The sequence below is a fragment of the Anoplopoma fimbria genome, chromosome 3, assembly GCF_027596085.1.
Source record: "Anoplopoma fimbria isolate UVic2021 breed Golden Eagle Sablefish chromosome 3, Afim_UVic_2022, whole genome shotgun sequence".
Classification (NCBI taxonomy): Eukaryota; Metazoa; Chordata; class Actinopteri; order Perciformes; family Anoplopomatidae; genus Anoplopoma; species Anoplopoma fimbria.
The window spans coordinates 2849475-2875833 of record NC_072451.1 but is presented as its reverse complement, the minus strand read 5'-3'; the positions used below and the strand labels follow the sequence as shown (position 1 = coordinate 2875833).

Sequence of the window (26359 nt, the reverse complement as noted above, 5' to 3'; positions counted from 1 at the left end):
AAAATTGAAGTTTCTTTCTGAAGCATAAAGCACTACCAGTAACCTAAGATCAAAATTTGGACTTAATGGAAGTTAACAGTATTCTATTGGGGACAACAATGAAGAAAACTTTAGAAACTTCTATGTTCCTTAAATCGCTGTGAGTAGTGTTTGAACTTACCCACCCTGGTCGTATCTTTAAGCATTATCGGTCACCTTGTATTAATATTTGGACTAAATGGAAGATTAATTGTGTTCAATCGGAGATAACACCGCAACAAGCAGTCAAATTAAGAAGCTTGTATGATTCTTTAATCGCTGTGAGTAGGGTTCGAACCTACGCGGGAAAACTCCCATTGGATTTCGAGTCCAACGCCTTAACCTCTCGGCCATCACAGCTGTTGAAGGCTCTTTGTACCACTTTTGTCCAAAAATCGGTGTTGACAGGTTAATCGTGATCACTTATGATGAGATATTAGAATGAGAGGTTTTCTAAAGATAATCTGGTCCTCAGAAACCTTACCACTTTCGTCCACAGAGACTGCCAAAGTCAACACAAAATGGATGTCCCTTTTCTTAGCTTTAAGCACTATCGGTGACCTTGTCTTAACATTTCGACTTAATGTGATATTAACTGTGTTCAATCGGAGACAACACCATACCAAGCAGTCAAATTAAGAAGCTTGTATGATCCTTTAATCGCTGTGAGTAGGGTTCGAACCTACGCGGGAAAGCTCCCATTGGATTTCGAGTCCAACGCCTTAACCTCTCGGCCATCACAGCTGTTGAAAGCCCTTTGTTCCACTTTTGTACCAAAAAATCTGTGTTGACAGGTTAATCGTTGTTATCACTAATGATGAGATATTAGAATTAATAGTTTTCCAAAGGGAATTTGGTTCTCATAACCTTACCACTTTTGTCCACTGATAGTGTCAAAGTCAACACAAAATTGAAGTTTCTTTCTGAAGCATAAAGCACTACCAGTAACCTAAGATCAAAATTTGGACTTAATGGAAGTTAACAGTATTCTATTGGGGACAACAATGAAGAAAACTTTAGAAACTTCTATGTTCCTTAAATCGCTGTGAGTAGTGTTTGAACTTACCCACCCTGGTCGTATCTTTAAGCATTATCGGTCACCTTGTATTAATATTTGGACTAAATGGAAGATTAATTGTGTTCAATCGGAGATAACACCGCAACAAGCAGTCAAATTAAGAAGCTTGTATGATTCTTTAATCGCTGTGAGTAGGGTTCGAACCTACGCGGGAAAACTCCCATTGGATTTCAAGTCCAACGCCTTAACCTCTCGGCCATCACAGCTGTTGAAGGCTCTTTGTACCACTTTTGTCCAAAAATCGGTGTTGACAGGTTAATCGTGATCACTTATGATGAGATATTAGAATGAGAGGTTTTCTAAAGATAATCTGGTCCTCAGAAACCTTACCACTTTCGTCCACAGAGACTGCCAAAGTCAACACAAAATGGATGTCCCTTTTCTTAGCTTTAAGCACTATCGGTGACCTTGTCTTAACATTTCGACTTAATGTGATATTAACTGTGTTCAATCGGAGACAACATCATACCAAGCAGTCAAATTAAGAAGCTTGTATGATCCTTTAATCGCTGTGAGTAGGGTTCGAACCTACGCGGGAAAGCTCCCATTGGATTTCGAGTCCAACGCCTTAACCTCTCGGCCATCACAGCTGTTGAAAGCCCTTTGTTCCACTTTTGTACCAAAAAATCTGTGTTGACAGGTTAATCGTTGTTATCACTAATGATGAGATATTAGAATTAATAGTTTTCCAAAGGGAATTTGGTTCTCATAACCTTACCACTTTTGTCCACTGATAGTGTCAAAGTCAACACAAAATTGAAGTTTCTTTCTGAAGCATAAAGCACTACCAGTAACCTAAGATCAAAATTTGGACTTAATGGAAGTTAACAGTATTCTATTGGGGACAACAATGAAGAAAACTTTAGAAACTTCTATGTTCCTTAAATCGCTGTGAGTAGTGTTTGAACTTACCCACCCTGGTCGTATCTTTAAGCATTATCGGTCACCTTGTATTAATATTTGGACTAAATGGAAGATTAATTGTGTTCAATCGGAGATAACACCGCAACAAGCAGTCAAATTAAGAAGCTTGTATGATTCTTTAATCGCTGTGAGTAGGGTTCGAACCTACGCGGGAAAACTCCCATTGGATTTCAAGTCCAACGCCTTAACCTCTCGGCCATCACAGCTGTTGAAGGCTCTTTGTACCACTTTTGTCCAAAAAATCGGTGTTGACAGGTTAATCGTGATCACTTATGATGAGATATTAGAATGAGAGGTTTTCTAAAGATAATCTGGTCCTCAGAAACCTTACCACTTTCGTCCACAGAGACTGCCAAAGTCAACACAAAATGGATGTCCCTTTTCTTAGCTTTAAGCACTATCGGTGACCTTGTCTTAACATTTCGACTTAATGTGATATTAACTGTGTTCAATCGGAGACAACATCATACCAAGCAGTCAAATTAAGAAGCTTGTATGATCCTTTAATCGCTGTGAGTAGGGTTCGAACCTACGCGGGAAAGCTCCCATTGGATTTCGAGTCCAACGCCTTAACCTCTCGGCCATCACAGCTGTTGAAAGCCCTTTGTTCCACTTTTGTACCAAAAAATCTGTGTTGACAGGTTAATCGTTGTTATCACTAATGATGAGATATTAGAATTAATAGTTTTCCAAAGGGAATTTGGTTCTCATAACCTTACCACTTTTGTCCACTGATAGTGTCAAAGTCAACACAAAATTGAAGTTTCTTTCTGAAGCATAAAGCACTACCAGTAACCTAAGATCAAAATTTGGACTTAATGGAAGTTAACAGTATTCTATTGGGGACAACAATGAAGAAAACTTTAGAAACTTCTATGTTGCTTAAATCGCTGTGAGTAGTGTTTGAACTTACCCACCCTGGTCGTATCTTTAAGCATTATCGGTCACCTTGTATTAATATTTGGACTAAATGGAAGATTAATTGTGTTCAATCGGAGATAACACCGCAACAAGCAGTCAAATTAAGAAGCTTGTATGATTCTTTAATCGCTGTGAGTAGGGTTCGAACCTACGCGGGAAAACTCCCATTGGATTTCGAGTCCAACGCCTTAACCTCTCGGCCATCACAGCTGTTGAAGGCTCTTTGTACCACTTTTGTCCAAAAAATCGGTGTTGACAGGTTAATCGTGATCACTTATGATGAGATATTAGAATGAGAGGTTTTCTAAAGATAATCTGGTCCTCAGAAACCTTACCACTTTCGTCCACAGAGACTGCCAAAGTCAACACAAAATGGATGTCCCTTTTCTTAGCTTTAAGCACTATCGGTGACCTTGTCTTAACATTTCGACTTAATGTGATATTAACTGTGTTCAATCGGAGACAACATCATACCAAGCAGTCAAATTAAGAAGCTTGTATGATCCTTTAATCGCTGTGAGTAGGGTTCGAACCTACGCGGGAAAGCTCCCATTGGATTTCGAGTCCAACGCCTTAACCTCTCGGCCATCACAGCTGTTGAAAGCCCTTTGTTCCACTTTTGTACCAAAAAATCTGTGTTGACAGGTTAATCGTTGTTATCACTAATGATGAGATATTAGAATTAATAGTTTTCCAAAGGGAATTTGGTTCTCATAACCTTACCACTTTTGTCCACTGATAGTGTCAAAGTCAACACAAAATTGAAGTTTCTTTCTGAAGCATAAAGCACTACCAGTAACCTAAGATCAAAATTTGGACTTAATGGAAGTTAACAGTATTCTATTGGGGACAACAATGAAGAAAACTTTAGAAACTTCTATGTTCCTTAAATCGCTGTGAGTAGTGTTTGAACTTACCCACCCTGGTCGTATCTTTAAGCATTATCGGTCACCTTGTATTAATATTTGGACTAAATGGAAGATTAATTGTGTTCAATCGGAGATAACACCGTACCAAGCAGTCAAATTAAAAAGCTTGTACGTTTCGTTTAATCGCTGTGAGTAGGGTTCGAACCTACGCGGGAAAGCTCCCATTGGATTTCAAGTCCAACGCCTTAACCTCTCGGCCATCACAGCTGTTGAAGGCTCTTTGTACCACTTTTGTCCAAAGAATCGGTGTTGACAGGTTAATCGTGATCACTTATGATGAGATATTAGAATGAGAGGTTTTCTAAAGATAATCTGGTCCTCAGAAACCTTACCACTTTCGTCCACAGGGACTGCCAAAGTCAACACAAAATGGATGTCCCTTTTCTTAGCTTTAAGCACTATCGGTGACCTTGTCTTAACATTTCGACTTAATGTGATATTAACTGTGTTCAATCGGAGACAACATCATACCAAGCAGTCAAATTAAGAAGCTTGTAAGATCCTTTAATCGCTGTGAGTAGGGTTCGAACCTACGCGGGAAAGCTCCCATTGGATTTCAAGTCCAACGCCTTAACCTCTCGGCCATCACAGCTGTTGAAGGCCCTTTGTTCCACTTTTGTCCCAAAAAATCTGTGTTGACAGGTTAATCGTTGTTATCACTAATGATGAGATATTAGAATTAATAGTTTTCCAAAGGGAATTTGGTTCTCATAACCTTACCACTTTTGTCCACTGATAGTGTCAAAGTCAACACAAAATTGAAGTTTTTTCTGAAGCAAAAGCACTACCAGTAACCTAAGATCAAAATTTGGACTTAATGGAAGTTAACAGTATTCTATTGGGGACAACAATGAAGAAAACTTTAGAAACTTCTATGTTCCTTAAATCGCTGTGAGTAGTGTTTGAACTTACCCACCCTGGTCGTATCTTTAAGCATTAACACCTTGTATTAATATTTGGACTAAATGGAAGATTAATTGTGTTCAATCGGAGATAACACCGCAACAAGCAGTCAAATTAAGAAGCGATTCTTTAGTAGGGTTCGAACCTTAAAACTATTGTTTCAAGTCCAACGCCTTAACCTCTCGGTGAGTAAGGCTCTTTGTACCACTTTTGTCCAAAGAATCGGTGTTGACAGGTTAATCGTGATCATTTATGATGAGATATTAGAATGAGAGGTTTTCTAAAGAGAATCTGGTCCTCAGAAACCTTACCACTTTCGTCAAATCAGAGACTGCCAAAGTCAACACAAAATGGATGTCCCTTTTCTTACTTTAAGCACTATCGGTGACCTTGTCTTAACATTTCAACTTAATGTGATATTAACTGTGTTCAATCGGAGACAACACCATACCAAGCAGTCAAATTAAGAAGCTTGTATGATCCTTTAATCGCTGTGAGTAGGGTTCGAACTACGCGGAAAGCTCCCATTGGATTTCAAGTCCAACGCCTTAACCTCTCGGCCATCACAGCTGTTGAAGGCCCTTTGTTCCACTTTTGTCCCAAAAAATCTGTGTTGACAGGTTAATCGTTGTTATCACTAATGATGAGATATTAGAATTAATAGTTTTCCAAATTATTTTTGGACATCATCGGGATGTTCAAACGCATTGAATTTCAACTGATTTTAAGTGAAGACAATAGTGGAGCAACTATAGCATACCGATTGGTAACAAATAGTCAAACTAAAGCTTAGTTCATACTTGCTTTAGTTAACCTAAATCAACGTAATCATGGCTGGAGCTTGGTGTGCTTAGGCTCCTGACACACCCTGTCAGTTTGATCAAATGGTGCTAATGCTCTCCTTGTAAAAACATTTCAACCAAATCTTCCTCAAAGTCAAAATAGAGGGCTTATATCACTGTGAGTAGGGCTTGAACCTACGTGGGACAATCCCTTTGGATTTCAAATCCAACACCTTAACCACTCGGCCATCACAGCTGTTAAACACTGCCAATACCACCTTTTTCCAAAGGAATCGCCATAGTCAAAGTCAAAGTCAACACTGAGTTGTTGGTCGTTGTAGTAGCACTAAGTATATTTGAGTATATTTACCGGTCACGTTGTATTATTATTTGGACTTCATCGGGATGTTCAAACGCATTGAATTTTAACTGATTTTAAGTGAAGACAATAGTGGAGCAACTATAGCATATCGAATGTTAACAAATAGTCAAACTAAAGCTTAGTTCATACTTGCTTTAGTTAAGCCGGCATAAGCTCATGACGTAATCATGGCTAGAGCTTGGTGTGCTTAGGCTCCTGACACACCCTGCCAGTTTGATTAAATGGTGCTAATGCTCTCCTTGTAAAAACATTTCGACCAAATCTTCCTCATAGTCAAAATAGATGGCTTATATGTTCCTTACATCGCTGTGAGTAGGGTTTGAACCTATGCAGGAATATCCCATTGGATTTCAAATTCAACGCCTTAACCACTCGGTCATCAAAGCTGTAGAAAGCCATAAACACAAACCATCAGTAAACATCAAGTTGCCATTTAAGTAAATTATGACATAGACATTTCAGGTAATTGTCACTGAGCACTGACATTTTACAAACTTTCAGACTTTGGTCGCTATGAGCAGGATTTGAACCTGCTTTAAGGTTTAAGACCCATTGGATTAATAGCCCAATGCCTTTATTTTATTAATGCCTCTGTGATGTAGTAGGTTAGAAGTATAAAAAAAGGGTTTTTGAAGTCTTCCGCTGTGAGCAGGGTTCGAACCTGTGCGGGGAGAACCCATTGGATTTCGAATCCAACGCCTTAACCTCTCGGCCATCATAGCTGCTTGATGTTAACACTTTTTGCCATTCGGACCGCCAAAGTCAACACAAAATGAATGTTCATTGGGGTGTCAATCATGATAGCCTTCCAGCAACTGCTGTAAAAATGTGTCTAAACCATGGCCTAAACAAACTAAATATTCTTTAGTGTCCTTCAGTTGGTTTATGTGTTTTTATTAAGGAAGCACCATCTCATGGTATACTACAAGCAAGCAACTAAATACATTACTTCATTGTGATCTATATAACTTATTTTGTTTTTTGAGTTTTATCATGGTGTCAAAGCAGCCAAAAAAACAATAGATATGTGATTGAAGCATGTCTAAAAAGCAGAAAAAGAGGCCAACAATAATCTGTTAAAAGAAATGGAAAGATGTTAAGGATTTTATAAACCTTTATAAGGCCCTGCAAAAAAAAAAAAATATTCTTCATAAGTGCATAATTTAGTTTTATTGGATCTTTTGGTAATTGTAGGTCATCCAAATCTGAAATCTTAAAGCAATACCTGTAATAAGAAAGGGCCAAGGAAATCTAATGAACCGAACATCTACTATTATAAATAGTTTTACTGATAGTGAAGCCGTTGATAGAGAAATGATTTCAAAAAGTTTCCCTATTTCTTTGCCCTTGAGGAAAGACAGTCTAAATTACAAGTAAATGGACCTGCTTGCCATTAATTACGCTTAGCAAATGAGATTATCCACAGCTGTCAAACCACACACACACACCGGACAGGGAGCGGGTGCTTCTCTCTTCCCCCCCCTGCCATGCCTAATTTCATTATTCTATTAAAAAAGGTTCATTAACAGCGGCTGGATGGAGAAACTTCACTTCTAAGGTTTGATAAACACAAGCGCTGTGGAATATGAAGCTATGCAAACTATGGCAATCAGTTACAGGTCCCGCCTACACTGAGGGGGTTCTGCCTGCAGTGGAAGCATAGAAAGGACCTGGTACCATAAGCAAGTCCAGTTAACCAGAGCATCATGCAGAGGAAAAATGGCTTTAGATGGGCCCCTTTCTGATATTGGCCCTTACACTTGAGTCTCCTTAGGCTCAGTGAAATCAGCAAAATTCTTGAGGGATCTGTCTGTCAGAATGCCTCCACTTTTTTGTTGGACCAATGTGTTAAACACAGCATTTTGGGTGTGAAGGCTTATTTGAGATGAACTTAAACCAAATGTTTAAGCTTTTGTATATTTTTGTCAAATAAATGCTATATTTTTGAACAGAAGTAAGAATTCTGGGTTATTTTTTTGATAAAGAAAGCAAACCTGTAATTATGGGTCAAATTAACTTTTACATGTAAATTGAAACACATTTGGAATTTAAAATCCTCCTAACTTGAATTGCAAGTTGTATACACGCGGTAAAACTTTTTTAACTTGAAACTGTGAATTGCAATAATGCAGAAATGTGTGTTTGTTTGACTAGGTAAGGAAAGTAGTCTTGAACAGATAATGTAAAACAATTCTGTGTTTTTACTAGTTGTATAAAGTTTAAACAACAGGTGACAACAAGTTCAATCAACTCTGAGAACTTAAAAAGAAATGTTGAGACAACTAGAACTTTGTATTTCAATCAGCTTTCATTTCTGAGTTGAACCAAAGGCAATCTTCAAACTTTTATTTTCAAGGCAGCAAGTGAACTTCATTTCCAAGTTTAACTGACTTCAAATGTTTTACATTGCACACTGTTTCATGCTAACATGTTGTCATATTTAAGATGTGGCTTAACAAAATATGTACATGAGCGTTATCAAGTGTTTTAGCAGCTTTAGGGACAGGTCTAGAAAATTCTGAATAGTGGGAAAGAAAGGGTAGCACATTTTGAAAACAAGTATAGGTGTGTTTAAACCCCTGCTTTTAGGAAATAAAAAAAATATAAATTAATAAAATTGTACTTTTTGTTGAATTTGAAGTATTTGTTACTCCAAATAGACATAAACAATAAGAAAAAGGGTTTTTCCATTAGTAGTGGTTCAAAGGACAAACTGACTGAGCTAAGTATTTGGCTTTTCTTTTTTTTTTTTTTACCAAAGACCTTCATATCACCTGTGTTGCAAAATAGCAGCTGCCTTTTCATATTCAAATTGCTGCACAACCCCATTTTTTTGTGCAGATTTGTTTGTTGAGAAGATTATAGGTAGATTTAGCAAATTATTATTTGTTGTGTTGAAACCTGGTTAACCTCTACTCAAATCAAGTGTTAAGTCTAATACTGCAATATATAAAATGGGTGTGAGTTAATGAAGTGCTCCTTGAATGAGAGAGTGTGGGGAAAGAGGAAAGTGATAATGACAGAGAGTGTCTGAAGGTGTGAGGGTCTCAGCCGGTTAAACGCAAAGACAAACACAGTTATGATCTTTTTCAACCCCAAAATAAATGTCCCCTATTAGCCGTGATGGTGCATGTCGTTAAAAACACCTCCAACCTCCAACCTGCTCGCTGCCTTCAGAAGCTCCAGACTCACATCATTACGTTCACTAGCTCTTCTCACGGCTCTCGCTCATATCAACCCACCACCTAAAGGCATCACACGCCTGATATAACTGCAAGGTGCAAGGTTAATGCAGAATAGTTTAGTGTGCACTCTTCATTATTGTAATGACTTTTAGTTTTGCATCGCAGTGCAGCGGGGGAAAAAATGGGCCAAATAGACAATAAAAGTACCCATTCAAAAAAAACACGCATCTTAAATGACTGTTTCAGAAGTAAAACTTATTTAATAACAATGTTTTTTGGTTTTTATTTTTCAAAAGCAATATCACTGTTCTACAGTTTCAGTGAGATTCATTATAATTTTATGTGCTTGACACAATTTGTATCAACAAATCTATTTTCATTCATGAATTTTATAGCTTTATTTTGGTTGTATTATTGGATTTTAAAATCATTTTTACTGCAGAATAAAGGTAAATAAAATTAATTATTCATCCCCAAATGCTACAGTATGTCTGGAAACTAACTGGTAGACCAATGCATACAAATGATAAAGTGTCTTAGAACAGCTCTTTATTTTAATGCTGATTCATTATATGTTTAATTTGCAGCAGGTGTGCATTTTTATTTAATAAACAGTAGATATCAAATATAATTTCCTCTACTTCTTGGTGTTTATGTTTGTATCTGGAGTATATTCTGCCCACACACAAAAGCTATTTATTGGTGGCACAAGATAAATCTAACTGGGGATAAACGGGGTCACTGGTTCAGGTGCCAACAGGGATCTGCTGGTGATCTATTACAGTGTTTGAGCTGCTGGTGTATCCTGAAGCCAAATCCCAAAATCAATAGATGTGGAAGAAAGAGTAAGATTAGAGGAGGTAGGAAAGGTCTGCATGTATGTATTTATGGTCTATTTGACTCTAAATGGAGCATAATTTACTAAATGAACATCATGCTGTATTGAAGAAGACTTGAAACTAGAGATTGAGACCATAAACTCATGTTTACAATGTTTACTGAGGGAATAAATCAAGAGAGAAGTAGAGTCATTTTCTCATAGACTTCTATACAACCAGAGGAGTCGCCCCCTGATGGACACTAGAGAGAATGCAGGTTTAAGACATGAAGCATTCACTTTTCAGAACACAATGTCTTTATTGTGGAATATTTTCTTCTATATCTAATTGAAAAACAGCCTATCACGCCGAGGACACCTTCAACCCACTCACCGAATCCATTTTAATCTAATGAAAAACGATTGTGACCAATTCAAAAACTGTGTGACCCCTCGATGCTTCCTGTCTGAAAACCTCAGTCCACCGACACCTTTCAATTACCCCCGCTGCCTCATTTCTGTTTGTTTTCACTTCCGTTCATTTAAGAGGGAACTCTAATGCATTATACTGTCAAACATTACGTTTGTGCTTTCGCCATAAACGTGTTCACCTCAGTCCATTTCATTACTTTTATGGTTGGGACTGAATATAAAACTATGCAGTAAAAGCATTCAGAATCGTGACTGTAATTGGGATCATTTCACAAACACAAAAACGTCAGAGATGAGTTGTTTTCATATATATGTAGTGAAGTACTGCATCTTTCTGCGTCATATTGTGGAGAAAATGCAGAAGGATTTCATATGTTTATGATGCTGTTTTTCAGATGGAGGCAACATGTTATCAACTCTCATCAGTCCCATGAGAGGCTGGGATACTGGAGCATCATCAGCTGAGGATGCAGACAATTCAAGTAAATAGTTTTCATGTCCAGCTGACACAGACAGATTATTTTGTTGGTTATGTTGATTATCTTGGTTTATTGCATTTACCACATTTCATATTTTTGAGTTTACACTATGGAACCGAAATGCAAAAACAACTCAGTGTAACGGCAGGCTGGAAATAGTCACCAAATGCAATCTATTGGTTTCGCGTACAGGGACACAAATTGTCTTCTTTTTTATTGTGTCGCTTTTTTGGGGGGATATTAAATACCAGGTTGGTTAACAAAATTAAGTATTTAGGTTCAGGAAAACTGTCACGAATGTTAGGTTTAGCCAACAAAACCGCAACTATAAAACCATAACGGTCCTGGTTGAAAGTCCGGGATTTGTTGGACTCACCCACCTCACCTCGCACTCAATAATAGTGACCTTTTTGGATCATAAAAACGATGCCACTTGCTCTGTGATGTAGTTTGTCACATGTATGCCTTCATTTTTTGTATGTCAACCATGAATAAGAATCCAAATTGCCTTTCCATTGGCATTATTTTTGGTCCTTAGCAACATGAAAAAAGTTTCAGTCAATTTGTTTACTTGCGCTCAAGTAACCAGGTTCAACCCGTTCTCACGCCAAAGCGCCAAATAACGTAGACCCTTAGTCTCGTTAAGTACATGTGGCCCACTGATACAAAATGCATCAGAGAAAATGTAGCTTTTCATTCATGTCACGTTTCCCGTTTTGATTTCTATTTGCCAACAGGTACAAGCAGTTTGGAGGTGAAAGAGAACCAGGATGATGAATGCCAGGTGGACTGTGACCTGCTACGAAAGTATCATCCATCAACGTTTTGCACGACTTTCCCAAAACACGGACCGAGAGCTCTGAAGAGGAAGCAGCCGCTGGCGGATGGAAAAGACCGGCTGCTCTACCAAAGCCACTCGACCTGTAAGAGATCAGCCTGGGCCGTCACTCGGAAGAACGCGCTGGTGCAGCTGAACGAGTTACGACCCGGTCTGCGGTATGAGATCCTGTCGAAGACGGGCCCGCTGCACGCTCCGGTGTTCTCCGTGGGCGTGGAGGTAAACGGCTTCTGCTTCGAGGGCCGAGGGCCGACGAAAAAGCAGGCCAAGATGAAGGCTGCAGAACTGGCCCTCCGGTCGTTTATCCAGTTTCCAAACGCCTCCCAGGCTCACGCCGCCATGGGGAGCCTCACCAGCACTCCTGTGGATTTTACGGCGGACAAACTGGACATCCCCGACGCTTTCCTCAAGGAGTTTGAGCTGCGTGAAAGCTGTGATCTCCTTCACTGCAACGCAGCAAAAAAAGAGTTGTTTTCCAGCGTTTACAACCACAGACGACTTCTCCGACTCACACTGGACTTCTGCTCAACTCATCCAAAAAGACGAGCCCTTAGCAGCTCACTGTTAGAGCACCTCAGCCCGGTGGCGCTCCTCAGCGAGCTGCGACCGGGACTCAGGTACATGTGCCTGACGGAGAGGGTTCACGGTAGGCCAGTGAGGAGTTTCATCATGGTGGTTCGGGTGGAGGGGAGGGTGTTTGAAGGGTGTGGTCACAGTAAAAGGCTGGCCAAGGCCATGGCTGCCGCGGCCGCATTACAGTCTATTTACAACATAAGTCTGGGACCGGAGAGGAAAGTCAAAGGTCAACATCAGTTACCTCAGGTGAGAAGCTCAGCCTTCTTTTGCTTCCGTGTACAGGTACAAGAACTGTCCCTTTTTTTTGTGGACGACACTACGTTAAAAAAGAAACTTTAGGTTTTGGGCAACAACACCACTTAGTTAGATTTAGGCAACAAAACAAATGTCAGGTTTAGGCAACAAAACAAACTTTAGGTTTAGGCAACAAAACGAACGTAAGGTTTAGCCAACAAAATGAACAAAAGCTTTAGGCAACATAAACAATGTCAGGTTTAGGCAACAAAATGAACAAAAGCTTTAGGCAACATAACCAATGTCAGGTTTATGCAACAAAATGAGCCTAAGGTTTAGGCAACATAAACAATGTCAGGTTTAGGCAAAAAAAAAATAACTTTAGGTTTAGGCAACAAAAGGAACGTCAGGTTTAGGCAACATAACCAACGTTAGGTTTAGGCAACAAAACCAACAGTTAGGTTTAGGCAACAAAACCAACAGTTAGGTTTAGGCAACATAACCAACATCAGGTTTAGGCAACAAAAGGAACATGTATTTATGCACCATAACCAATGTCAGGTTTATGCAACAAACAAACTTAAGGTTAAGGCAACTAAAGGAACATCAGGTTTAGGCAACAGAACAAACTTTAGGTTTAGGCACCATAAACAACGTCAGGTTTGGCAACTAAACAAACGTTAGGTTTAGGCAACAAAAGAACATCAGATTTAGGCAACAAAACGAACAGAAGGTTTAGGTTTTTCACTGGGTCAACATTTTAAACCCCACTGATGTTATATTCCATAAAACCAATGTTAACACATTAATATATCTCCACATTGGTTGATAATACACATGATAATAAAACAGTTCTGCAGAAGTATTTGATGTCAAATGTCTGTTCAGCATTAAGAACAGAGAGAGGAGACAGACTCGGTGTATCAGTAAATGCCCTTAATTTGTTAAAGACGGATTTCTTGCTTGGAAACATCAGTGGTATCACTGAATTCACCCCGTATCGCTTTAGCTTTTGAGCCAGTCTTCTAAATGGTCTGGATAAATGGGTCTGAAGTGCGCCGTGTGCTACCAAATGGAGTGTGCGGCCATCATGTCCTGAGGCCTGAGAGCTGGATGGCGTCCTGTATGCATCGTCCGTCCGCATCCAAACAACTTCATTATGTCTCCGAGCCTCGGAGGATCGTCCTCGGCGTCTTTTGCTGTCGAGCTTTATGAATACAAGAAGATTTGTTTCTCCCGGAATCGGCTGCACGAAGCCGAGGAGGGTGACTGAGCGTGGCTAATGCAGAACCACGGCGTTATCAAAATATGCAAAGGAATACGGAGACAGACATGTAGATACTTTATTAAACCCTGAAGGGATTTTGATGGGAACATGTGTCTATGAAAACATCATTTCGATGCTCTGAATTTGAACAAAAGGGGGATTTCGTCCCTCTTTCGGCTGACACACCAAAACCCCTTCAATATGTCGGCCGGCGTGACGCATTAATGAACATTATTACAGCACATTAGGGATGAAGGAGGAGCGGCAGCAGACCAAGGAGATGGAGGTGGAGCAGGAAGGCGGTGTGAAGAGCATAATAATCTGACAGATAATTGTTTAACACACTCATTAAACACGACCTTGTGCCACTGTCATCCAGAAAACGTTGAGCCAGAGAGTTTCACGCCCCAAAAAACAGCCTGCTCTTCGGTTGAGACATTTAAGAGACAAAATTAAGAATAGTTAATAGTAATAGAGTTTGGGGCAGTTCATGACATGAAGAGTTTGAATCTACTTATCTTTTTAACAAAACTAACATAAGATTTAGGCAACAAAACAAACAGTTGACAATTTGGATCACCCCAACCCTGTCAGAATAATAATTCAATAAGAATTTAGATAAGGGAGTAGAACGCCAAAGAAAGAGGTAATGTTCTATATGCATTGTCCTCTCTTGAAACACTGTCTTTAGCATGTCTTCTTTTGCAGTTCTTCTCAGAGTCGATCTTCCACCTGGTTGGAGAGAAATACTCAGAGCTGACAGACGGCTGCTCCTCTACCTCCTCGTTTGCCCGTCACAAAGTCCTGGCAGCCGTCGTAATGACCAGAGGTGAGTGGGGGAGACAACGAAGGTTAATTCACAAAGAATATTTCTAAATAAAAACTTTGGTATCGGTAATGCCGGGATCAGAAGACACAAAATCAGGAGGGATGTTTGTTATTTAGCCTAACTTCATCAGTATATATGTGGTGGACAATATTATAAAATCATCTTTGAGTACAAAGAAAAAACTCAACATTATAACCTTCATGTAAGTAGATTTCATTGCAGGACAGAAAACTACAGCCTTCTAAAGCAAAAACTCAACATTATAACCTTCATGTAAGTAGGTTTCATTGCAGGACTGTTGTGTTAGATTGCATTAGTTTTAGTTATGTCTTCCTAATAAACTGGCAATGTACTGGCAATGTAGTGTATGTATGTATGCACTTTCTACGAACTAAGGCTGTCCAAGACAAAAGTTGGCATTTGTGTGAGAAAGGTAAGCTTTAGTTGTATTTAGTTGTCGAACCAACGGAGACACAATTCTGACAGAAGCTGCGTTACCATCCAAATGTATCACAAATTTAAACCAACTTTCCAGAAAATCTGCTAAAGAGAATGTGAATGAAAGGAATACTTCACCTTTAAAAATACCATTTGCCTTTTAATTACTCGCCCTGTGTTACCATGTATTCTTGGAGAAAACTAGTAAAGCGAACAAAAAAACTGAGAAAAGTCTTGATGAATTGATGTAAATTGGGGCTGTTTCAAAGATTTTTGAATGCATTGGACTTCAAGTTCTGAAGTCAAAACATGATCATTGTTTGGCAAAAGTCAAGGCAAAAATGTCTGACTCTGTGATCTATAATCTGACCGTTACGATCTTAAACCACCAAAATATTTGGTTGCGTGATCCGGTATTGTATCGACACAAGTCATCAAAACATTTCAAATGATTTCCAACCTTTTTACTTTTTCAGCTCAAATTCAAAGTAAAAGATGTTACAAAACTGTCCACACTGGGGTTTCTTTTATTCCATGAAAAGTAAATGCAGCAGCAACAGATCTTCTTTATTATCATTAAAAAAAGTTTTCTCGTTATTTAAAATCAGCCAAAACAGTGCAGGAGCATCCCAGTGCATCTTACAATAAAAATACAACGCTGAAATTCAAACAAACAAGTTACCCCAACTTTATCCTGCAGATTCAGAAAGGAGACAGTTATCTTTTTCTCCGTCCCGTGAATCTTTTGATGAGGTCAGTGTTCTTGAGGCGTTGGAGTGATTGTTCGGTCATACACTTTTCATTGGCTCGTCTCGGGCTGTTTGCGTTTTTTTGGTTGTGATGGGACGCCGAGGCACAAGAGAGCAAACAGGAAAAGTCTTGTTCTGGGAGTCAAATGAGGAGCATCTGGTTTGAATCCTGCAGAATGTCTTGTTGCAGTGAAGAGTCAAATCATTTTTGCTCAACAAGTCTCCAGAAATCTGAGCCGGTGCAGATTTTTAACCCACCTCTGTTTCCTCCTCCAGGATTTGACCTCAGGTCAGCACAGGTTGTGTCTCTGGCCACGGGGACCAAGTGTCTGGACTCGGACAACGTCAGTGATCGCTGCGGCACTCTCAGCGATTGCCACGCCGAAGTTCTCAGCCGGAGGGCGCTGGTTAGATTCCTGTATGCCCAACTGGAGCTGCTGCTCTGGTAACCCAAACCTGAAACAAGTTTTTTTCTTGATTTTTTAGTCTTGGTTGGGAATTTGCCTTCAAGTTTTTGTTTAGAGAGCTTCAATTTAAAGCACAAGTCTAGCATAATTCTGTTTTTCTCTTATTGTCCACAAATCCCAAATTTCTAACTTCCCTTGTCTGTGGCTCTCAGCTCAAAACGCACATGTTCCTACGTTAGCTGTAAATCTCTGAAAACGCCTCACAAATATATAGTTTAATTTGTAAAAGAAAGCTGGTCAATGTAGTTTTTAATCAAACAAACAGGAGTAAATAGAGCATTTGTTGGGAGAATAAAAGTCAGAATAAAATACAGTGTGTGTGTTCATGGTGATGAAGAAACATGTCACCCAGTACAACAGTGAGGCTCATTGGTGTGTTTTTAATGGAGTTCTATGGTTCAGAGGAAGAAGAGATATCAGGCTGGGATACACAAACAATACTTACTAGGAGATACATTCACTGTCGGTTCTGGTCCGGTACATTTGGGATTTCTTGGCAATATTTCACACAAGATATTTCTTAATTTTTCTTTACTTTTCTCACTGGTTTAAAGTGGGTGTTGCTCTGTCAGGTAAAAGAGCTTACTTTATTTGTCAGGGACAGTGCACAGCTTCTTTACTGTACCAGAGTTAGCTATAAGCTAATTTACATTTCTAGTCTCTGGGCAGGAAACAACAGAATAACATCTTTGTTTAGAAAATGAACAATGTAGTGTTAAAACACAATTACAAGACAGTACACATTCACTTTACGATAACAACATCAGCAACAACACAACAACATTAAGGCAGCAAAACAACAATATTTAACAACATTAAGTGTTTGCATTCATGCGTGACGATGAACATGATTGTCGTCAGGTATTTCAACTAATTATAATTTAACAATATAGAAATCAGATGACAGTTACTTGTGATGTTTTGATTTTTGGACAATTAAAACTCTGATTGTAAGAAACTTGTTTTCTTTTATGGTCCCAATATCTCAAAATAACCACAGTGAACTTTGTGTGCAAGAATTGAAAAGCTTGTCAATAATAACAAACTGACAAGTGATAACTAATTTACAAATGAGAAGCTGAAGTTTCAACACAGGGATAAAGAGAGTTTAATCTACCTTGCAGTCAGTCAGATGTTGTTGCTTTCGTCTCTGTCTCATGTTGGACTTCTCGGTTGTCGTTCCTCTCTGAAGTGAGCCAGCAGACTGTGAGGAACAATCCATCTTCGTACCAAATAAAGGTGGAGGCTTCCGGCTGCGGGACGGCGTCCTCTTCCACATGTACGTCAGCTCGTCGCCGTGTGGAGACGCTCGACTCAACTGCCCCTACGAGAACACAGCTGCATGTGAGACCAACACGGTGATGATAAGATGATACTGACTCATGGCGTTAAGTCGACGAAATCTAACATTTATGCCTCTATAACTGATCTATACGCACATTTGCTCCTTTGTGTTTTTGTATATTAATGAATTTGTATTTTGCTGTAAACACATATTGTGATACCTTTAATAATAATTAGTTCTGCGGAAATGTATATTCTGCAAAAACCCACTGACCACCAACAGTTTCATTACATTTTAAATATTTAAATCCACCATTAAACACTTTGTGAAAACATGAATTAATAAACACCAGAACGCTTTGCTTCATTAAGCAGCTTAGTCTACGTTTTGTCTTCGAAATATTTTTAGCAGCTGCATTGGAATCAAAAGAGTTAAAAAAAAAATCATAGAGCGAGAGCTTTTGTCCAAAGTCACCAGTTTGCAATAAAACACAACAGCTAGATGGAGAGGAATCACAGGAAATAGAGAAGAATACAATGCAGCTACAGGACATTTGTTGCTGTGAATAAGAACACAACAAGTTCACCAGTCTGTGAAAATGCTGGGCATCCTGGGTAATGTAGGAATCGTAAAGAGATGTAGGCATTTGTTTTCTTGTAAAACTCTTTGTAAAGATATTTTTGTTGATTTAAGTTAATTTTGGCTGGGTTTTTGTGAGAAATGAATAATTATTAAGTAGTAAATATTAGCAGTAGATGAGGAAAAGTAACAAAATAAAACAAAGAGTTTACAGAAATGATAAGAGCTCTGTGTAACTGTGCAGGTATTTGGGATGATGAATAAAAGTATTGGACATTCAAATTTTGACCTGATGGTGGCGCTAGAGGAAGAGTTGGACGATCACCAAATTTATTTTAATTAATCATGAGAAGGCGTTAAATTAGTGTACCAAATTTCATCCCAATACATGCAATAGTCGTGAAGATATTACACTCAACAGCAAAAGTGGAAGTTATGGAGGCACTGGGGGTTCATCCTCTAGGGAACATGAATGTCTACCGGTTAATCTATTGGTTAATTATTGTTATATTTCAGTCTGGATCAAAGTGTCTGACCAACATTGCTTTCCCCCCGAAAAAACAGTATTAGTCACCTTCTTTCTTCTGTTTCTTGTCGGGTCAGATCCCAGCAGGAGGTTCCACTGTCACCTCAGGGTGAAGGTGGACGGAGGCGAGGGGACGCTGCCCATCACAGCGAGAAGAGCCAATCAGAACCAGGGAGGCGTGTCGCCGGGGAAACCTCTCGTCACCATGTCCTGCACTGACAAGATGGCAAAGTGAGTTTATAATCAGCACGGGAAGGTGTGTTCTGATATTTAATGAAATTAAAATGGGTTTAGTTTTTTGGTGTTTTCAGACTAGTGGAAAGAAAACGTCCAAAGAGCTGTTACCATTGCCATACATTTTATTTTTTTTACCCTATTCAGTCCTGTAGTGTCTTCTAAATGTATGTAATTTAACAAGAGATATTTTTAAAGGCTGTTTTCTCAAAATGAGTTTTTTCTCAGACTCTGATCCAGAAATCTCCACTTCAGTAGCTCTTACATACACCAAACTTTACAGTTTCATTCCTATCTATATTCTGTTTTTTACAGAGGGGTTTGTTCATATATCATTCACAGCCTGATTTATACAACATTTTATTACTAAAAAACATGGTGAAATTTATGTTTTTTATGTCTGTCAACAGTCATTTCTGATTTATGGAGTCGTATAAAGAGGTATTCAAAATCCCCTCTGTAAAAACCTTTGACTTTAACTAGTTATCACAATGAAACAAGAATTTTGAACATGGCTTTATCCAAAGTAGAAACAGTAGATATCAAATATAATTTCCTATACTTCTTGGTGTTTATGTTTGTATCTGGAGTATATTCTGCCCACACACAAAAGCTATTTATTGGTGGCACAAGATAAATCTAACTGGGGATAAACGGGGTCACTGGTTCAGGTGCCAACAGGGATCTGCTGGTGATCTATTACAGTGTTTGAGCTGCTGGTGTATCCTGAAGCCAAATCCCAAAATCAATAGATGTGGAAGAAAGAGTAAGATTAGAGGAGGTAGGAAAGGTCTGCATGTATGTATTTATGGTCTATTTGACTCTAAATGGAGCATAATTTAGTAAATGAACATCATGCTGTATTGAAGAAGACTTGAAACTAGAGATTGAGACCATAAACTCATGTTTACAATGTTTACTGAGGGAATAAATCAAGAGAGAAGTAGAGTCATTTTCTCATAGACTTCTATACAACCAGAGGAGTCGCCCCCTGATGGACACTAGAGAGAATACAAGTTTTAAGACACTTTTGCATCGGAAGCCGATGCCGATTGCAACTCGGCAGAAACTGAGGTTGCCGCCTGGATACACTTCAAATGCATCAAAGTTTAAGGTCAAAGAGATAAAATTACTTGAAAACAAGAGATTTGTCAACCAATCTTGTACCAAATGGGCTATAACGTTGTCTGGATAAGAACTCCCATCCACCGGAAAACTAAATCCAACCACAGTTTACCTCTCATTTTGATCTCAGTCTCTGTCTGAAGTTTATTTCAGAGACTCTGTAGCTGGTTTAAATTTTACTTATACTCAATTCAAACAGCTGGGTAACAACCTGCTGCAGTCTAGACAGTCAAACGCCGGTCAAACATAAACGGACCCTGAGTGAAAATATACTCGGCTGAAAAGCTGTCAAACTGCCATCATATCTGTGGCTCAGATTTCTGTTTTGTCTGGACAGGTGGAGCGTTGTGGGCCTCCAGGGGGCCCTCCTGTCACACCTGGTGGAGCCGGTTTACCTGCACAGCCTTATGGTGGGGACGCTCAGCCACACGGGTCACCTGGGCCGGGCCGTGGCTCGCCGCCTGGCGCCCGTTAAGCGCCTGCCTTTCCCGTACCGACGACAGCAGCTGCTGCTCGGCTGTAGGTCTAAATGTTTTATACACCTCCAAGTATTAAATATTTCTCTGTAATCGAGTTTAAGGTAGTTTATTCGCTAAGACTCTTTTAGGTCTGATAAACAGGAAGCGTCTAGTTCATTTGAGATGATCTAAAGATGAATAGATAGCGATAGCAGAAACTCAAACCACAAAATCCATGTCAAAATATCAAGTTTAAAACAATTTATTTCACTTTAAATCAGAATTTTATCACAGCTATGCCTAGTGCATGGTGGGACAGAACCCTGTGGTGGAAATAAATAGATAAGTTTAGTTATGTTATATTTAATGCTACTTTAAACTCTGCTGCATTTCAAAAGAGAAATATTGTTCTTTTTACGCCGCTATATTAATCTTAATATATTTAGATGTGACGAAAATATTATTATTTGTTGTATATTATATTGTTGTTCTACCAAACAGTATATACAGCTGCAACAAAACATGCTGTTTACATGGTAATGAATCCGTAATAACAAAACTATAATAAGATAAGCCATTGTGTTTGGGTTCTAAATACTTCTGTCCTTTACCTTAAATAAAAACTTTTTGTAGTGGATTTGTTTTTTTACAGTGGATTATGGCTATGTGAGGATTTACTTTACTTACACTGCGTTGCTTTGAGCTGCATGCAAACGTTTAACATGCAAACTGATGATAAGCAAGTATTATATTTAGCATGTTTTTAGTTTAGCACGTTAGCATGTTAACATTGTCATTAAACACAAAGTACAGCTCAGGTTGACGGGAATGTCATTAGTTTTGCATGTGTTTGGTCAAAAACTAAACATTTTGACCTGATGATGGCGCTAGATGTATTATAATTCATTCTGAAGGGGAACATGAATGTGTGGAAACCAAATTTCATGGAAATCCATCCAATAGTTGTTGAGACATTTCACTAATAAAACAACAAAAAATATTTTGTTTTTCTCTCAGGTCTGAGCAGCAGCGAGGTTCGGCCGGCGGGCAAGGCGCCGAACGTCAGCGTGAACTGGAGCCGGGGTGACGGAGGCCTGGAGGAGATCTGCACCTCCACAGGAAGGAGGAAGGACTCGGGGACGCCATCGCGGCTCTGCAGGCGCTCCATGTTCGCCCGCTGGCAGAGGCTGCAGCAGCAGGTCAGTCAGAGACAAAGAAAGAAAGACTGGAAACACTGAACCTCGTCAGGAGACGCTATTAGAATAAAGTGGTTTGTTGTGGGATCATGGGAATGTATGCCTTGCACAACACCAAGCATCAACAAAGGCAAATATGTTTTTTTGCATCCCACTTTATTCTCGTTTCCATGTCCAAATTTGATATTTTTATATTAAATGTTATACTTTTAAAAGGTTTATTTTTCTAGTTTGCAATCTTTAAATTGATAATTGAAACATCAGCATTGAGGGTTGATTTATTCACAATGTTGTTTATTGAGAAAAAAGACAAAAACATACCAACAAAAGACACAAATAAGTTGAAACACTCATTTAGGTATAAAAATGCAAAAAGACCAAACTGTCCTCGAGCTCTGCCTCAGACCAAAACCCACACAACATAATGATGTTTTTTAAAAGCAGGGTTTTCATTTCCACTATGTATGCTCCAGAACTACAGACAGACAGAGTTGTAATTATTTACAAAAGCAACTGGACTCTTTGTAAGAAAAGCAGCTCTGAGTGTCACATTGAAGAGAAGATGCAGGCCACAGAGGAAGAAGAGAACGAGCTTCAAGGACCGAATGAGGAGCTGAGAAACAATGAGTTAGACAATGATACAGTGTTTTAAAGACTCAATGACTTGAGAGAGAAATAAATGAAGCAAACCTGAAGGAAGGAATACAAATTAGAGACAGAGAGCAAAGATGAACTTAGAGTTCTCCAACGTAAAAAACGTGGATATGTTGTAGAAAACTGTTTCTGAAGAGACATTTATAACACTTACTATTTAAGTTTCATATTTAAATAGGCTTTGAATAGAAATGTGAATAGCTACATAACTGCTCACACATGTATATATCTAAGTATATAAGTAAGCAGTAACAATGCTAGCTAGCTACCTAGCTAATTACGCTTACTCTTTCACCTTTAAATGAAAAATCCTGAATCTGTGACTATGCATATATATGTTTTCATTTCAAATATTTAACTATTATTACTATACTTAACTGAAGTCTATTTTCATTGGAAAAGGGCTATAATTAATGTTATGAATTACACCTGTGTTTACTCTGCAATGAATGCTGTGAAAAGGGCCTATTGGACTACGAATGGCTTCCAAACTAGTTGCAATTTCCCCAAATCATCTCACACATTTTACGTCTTAAACTTTGATTTAAAGTGAACACAGATTAATGTTATAACAGCCTTCTAAACATCCAATTTACATAAAAAGAAGCAAAAAAAGAAAAACAGTAATAAAGAAATAAAATGATAAAGCATGTAAACACAGAAGAGGAGGTTGACTTAAACTTTTAGCCATGTGAGCTTCATCAGAAATGTCAGTGTGGAGAGGCTTAATAGACATTTTTCCTTGCTGATAATCCGATTCGTCAAACTCAGTCGTGACTAATCACATTATTGACCATTTAGATGTGTCAGCTCCAGGTCACTGCAGCCGAATCACCGATGTGGTTTACAGGGACACCTAATGTTATTAGTTACACCTTTGCTTTTCCCGCATTCGCGAGTCAAAATGTCTGCCGTGTAAAATATCAATTTTCATGGGACAGGTGTCATTTTGATGAGGCATAAAACACATGATTGACAAATGTTATTTTGAGCCATTGCCAACATTTCCTATCGTAAGAAACACAGGATGCAATCACAACACTGCAAAATACCCACAAATCTCAGTTGTATTTGTGTATTTTGGTTATTATCTTATGACAGTGAATTATGTTTCTGTCTTACTTTCACAGTTGTACGGTGCCGAAGCGACTCCAAGGACATATTCTGGTGCCAAGATGGCTGCTGGACGCTACCAAAGGGCGATGCTGCAGTTCACCAGCGCTCTGCAGGGCGGAGGGCTGGGAACTTGGCTCAGAAAACCTCCAGAATTGGGTCACTTCAATGTCACTGTGTGAAAAACTGTTTGTTTAAAGGTTGAATAAGAAGAGGTTAGAGTTGAAGTTCATGTGTGTTGCATGGAGGAGGTACAAATGTGACGCTAGATTGAGAAGAAAGTTGGTCATTTCACCCTTCATTTAATTTATGAGAAATTATTAGTTTATTGGAGATAGAAGTAGAGGATTCCTTCATTATGCAAATGTGCTCAAAGCATTCAGAAAACGATATCAAATTTAGGCAAAAGCTAGAGAAGCCTTGTTAGTGTTTAACGTTAGCTTAAGTTGTTTAAAAGCTGCTAACTTCAGCTCTAGAAGCTAATGCTAGCTTGTCTGGAAACCTTATATCTTAACAACCATGATGTTAAAACGACTTAGTATCATTTAAGATATTTAATAAAGTAATAAACAGTGTTTGATTAAAATTCAACTAAACACTTATTGTTACAACAGCACAATGAAAGAGATGAACACAAATGTGGGTTCTGCACTAAGAAAGCACTGTCATATATATAGATTGCAATAATAATAATAATACTTATCTGACATTGGGAATTTCCATAGCTACGATATCTCCCTCCTGGTGAAAAGAACTACAGTAAAAGATGGTGGCAGGATGGCTGCAAAAATCCAATCGGCTAATTACATGCTATCACCCTCCTGATTTGTCGTGGTATTTTTTTATGAACAGTCAAGCATCTGCTGCCCTGGTGGGAAAAGGTTTAGATACCTAAAGATAATCCAGGTGGACCAATTCATCCATTTTTATCTTGCGTGTTTAATTTGTAGTAATATACTATTAAGGCACCGTCACTGACTTTTGTAGAAGTGAAGACAGGCCAAAATGTCCTCATTTTCCAACAGTGTCCTCACTTGTGGGTCTAAAACCTGTGGTCCTCATAAGTACATTAATACAGAATGACACACACTCAAAACTCGTTTTTTTCACTTAGGAGGACATTACATTGATTTATATTAAAAACCTGTGACCAGATTTATCGCCCTCACAATGTGATTAGTACAACCTAACCAATGACAGCAGTAAAAACAGATTTATTGATCACAACAGCTTCTGGTTTATTTTACTACTGAACTGAAAGTAACATTTTAATTTCATTCTTACTTATTTGCTTGTGTTTTGTTTTAGAAAATGTGTGTTCTGTTGTTTCAGTAATGTATATTTGATGCAACTGTATGTTTCACCGGTTCAATTATGTTAGTTTTTAGTTACCCTTCATGCATTTTGAACAGTGTTGTAGAGTACCAGAGCATGTGTGAGACTCAGGAGTGAAGTCACGTCGCCACCTAGAGGCAGATTGTGTGCGTTACAAGATGTGGAGTCCAGGTTTTACTGAAGAGAGAAACGTTATAAATCAAATTTGTTAAGTGTTTTCCTTTGTCATTTATCCTTTAGATTTCTTTTATCTCTTTAAAGTATTGATTTACTACAAATATCCCAAAGGCTTTTGATGTTATTCATGTGTAGTGACAGTCTTTGTGTTAATTTACAGAAAGTTTTCTGAGGAAAGGAATGTGAAAGAGTACTTCTACTGAAAGCCAGTAGTGTTGAATGCTATATTAACTTTTAATATTAGGAATGCAGAATGAATGTAGTCTATATTGTTCATGACTATTTTATATTACTGGAAATAAATTATCATATTTGTGTTAGTTCTTGTATTTGTCTCACATAAAAAATTTGAAAGTGGTCACTTCCAGGAGCGCTTCACAACGTCCATATAAATACTTTAAATCATAAATTAGATTAAAAGAATACTACACAAGGTTGTTTATGGAAAAGTTTAACTTATTAAGACATGACAGCAACTCCAATTTTAGACTATAAGTGGAGGTTAATGGATGTTTGCTTATGTCCATAATAAAGAATAAAGAAAAATAAGGCAGATATAATGGGGACCAATGTCTCTGTTTGAAAGAAATAAGCCAATTTGTGGCTCCAGTTAAATTTCACTCAAAAGTGCAGAAATGGTCCGGTACAAAAAAATATTGATCTAACCTGTGGTTTGTAGTCCTCACTTTTTAAATAATCAAAACGTATTTGGCGTCTGGTTGTTTGATGACCACTAAAGGGACTATTAATACATAAAGTAATCTTGATTTATTTAACATTGAACCAAATTTATTGAAAAATATTAAAAAGACCAAATACACAGCCACCACTTCACTGTATCACTTTACTTTATATTCAAGTTATTTTGACTAACATATTTTAATTTGCATTTAAGCAAACTGGCTACTCCTACATCCATCACCAGCAGAAGCAAAATTAAGAGTCGACGTCTTTTAGCTCTATAAGTTTCATGAGAAAGCCTCGGCCTTTTCTGTTCAAATTAAAAATTCTGATTTTAGGATCCAAATAGTTTATGTTACATTTTCTAATGTATGTTTTGAAATCTTTTAAATTAAAGTTCATGCTTTATTAGATAGGTTAATGGATATTCAATCTTAAACCTGCCATAACAAAACTGTTGCTTATTTCCACATCCAAAAGTTAAAAAGCAACATGATCATTCATTAGGAATCTTTGTGTTAATGACATCTGATGAATGAAAGCCTAAAATTCTCGCTCTTTTAGCTCTGATTTTTGTCTCAACCAACTCCTGACGGACATAGCCATCTCTTTAGTTGCTTAATGTTCCACTTCTTCACCAGCTAACGTCTGTTTGTGTTCAGTTGACTGAATCTGAATCCTTTGCAAATACAAAAAACAAACAACCCCCCAAAAAAGAACTCAACAAGGAAACGTTTGAACAGCACAA

General features: G+C 38.3%; 1 protein-coding gene and 13 non-coding genes across 14 annotated transcripts in view; 1 reads left to right on the top strand and 13 right to left on the bottom strand.

The window, feature by feature from the left end:
• The window catches only part of LOC129116848 (double-stranded RNA-specific editase B2-like), a 53401-nt gene extending 31708 nt beyond the window's left edge, over window positions 1-21693 (top strand). The window contains 7 exon segments of the mRNA XM_054627542.1: window positions 11588-12510; window positions 14474-14594; window positions 16058-16226; window positions 17441-17635; window positions 18726-18869; window positions 20335-20516; window positions 21473-21693. Of these exon segments, the coding sequence (XP_054483517.1) occupies window positions 11588-12510; window positions 14474-14594; window positions 16058-16226; window positions 17441-17635; window positions 18726-18869; window positions 20335-20516; window positions 21473-21693 (1955 nt within the window).
• On the bottom strand, window positions 296-378 carry trnas-cga (transfer RNA serine (anticodon CGA)). The gene has a single exon. It is a non-coding gene; the product is annotated as a tRNA-Ser (tRNA).
• Window positions 680-762, bottom strand: trnas-cga (transfer RNA serine (anticodon CGA)). The gene has a single exon. It is a non-coding gene; the product is annotated as a tRNA-Ser (tRNA).
• trnas-uga (transfer RNA serine (anticodon UGA)) lies at window positions 1220-1302 on the bottom strand. Its single transcript has one exon. It is a non-coding gene; the product is annotated as a tRNA-Ser (tRNA).
• trnas-cga (transfer RNA serine (anticodon CGA)) lies at window positions 1604-1686 on the bottom strand. The gene has a single exon. It is a non-coding gene; the product is annotated as a tRNA-Ser (tRNA).
• Window positions 2144-2226, bottom strand: trnas-uga (transfer RNA serine (anticodon UGA)). Its single transcript has one exon. It is a non-coding gene; the product is annotated as a tRNA-Ser (tRNA).
• Window positions 2529-2611, bottom strand: trnas-cga (transfer RNA serine (anticodon CGA)). Its single transcript has one exon. It is a non-coding gene; the product is annotated as a tRNA-Ser (tRNA).
• On the bottom strand, window positions 3069-3151 carry trnas-cga (transfer RNA serine (anticodon CGA)). Its single transcript has one exon. It is a non-coding gene; the product is annotated as a tRNA-Ser (tRNA).
• trnas-cga (transfer RNA serine (anticodon CGA)) lies at window positions 3454-3536 on the bottom strand. Its single transcript has one exon. It is a non-coding gene; the product is annotated as a tRNA-Ser (tRNA).
• trnas-uga (transfer RNA serine (anticodon UGA)) lies at window positions 3995-4077 on the bottom strand. The gene has a single exon. It is a non-coding gene; the product is annotated as a tRNA-Ser (tRNA).
• trnas-uga (transfer RNA serine (anticodon UGA)) lies at window positions 4380-4462 on the bottom strand. The gene has a single exon. It is a non-coding gene; the product is annotated as a tRNA-Ser (tRNA).
• trnas-uga (transfer RNA serine (anticodon UGA)) lies at window positions 5263-5343 on the bottom strand. Its single transcript has one exon. It is a non-coding gene; the product is annotated as a tRNA-Ser (tRNA).
• Window positions 5730-5811, bottom strand: trnas-uga (transfer RNA serine (anticodon UGA)). Its single transcript has one exon. It is a non-coding gene; the product is annotated as a tRNA-Ser (tRNA).
• Window positions 6578-6659, bottom strand: trnas-cga (transfer RNA serine (anticodon CGA)). Its single transcript has one exon. It is a non-coding gene; the product is annotated as a tRNA-Ser (tRNA).
• Window positions 21694-26359: the final 4666 nt, after the last annotated feature.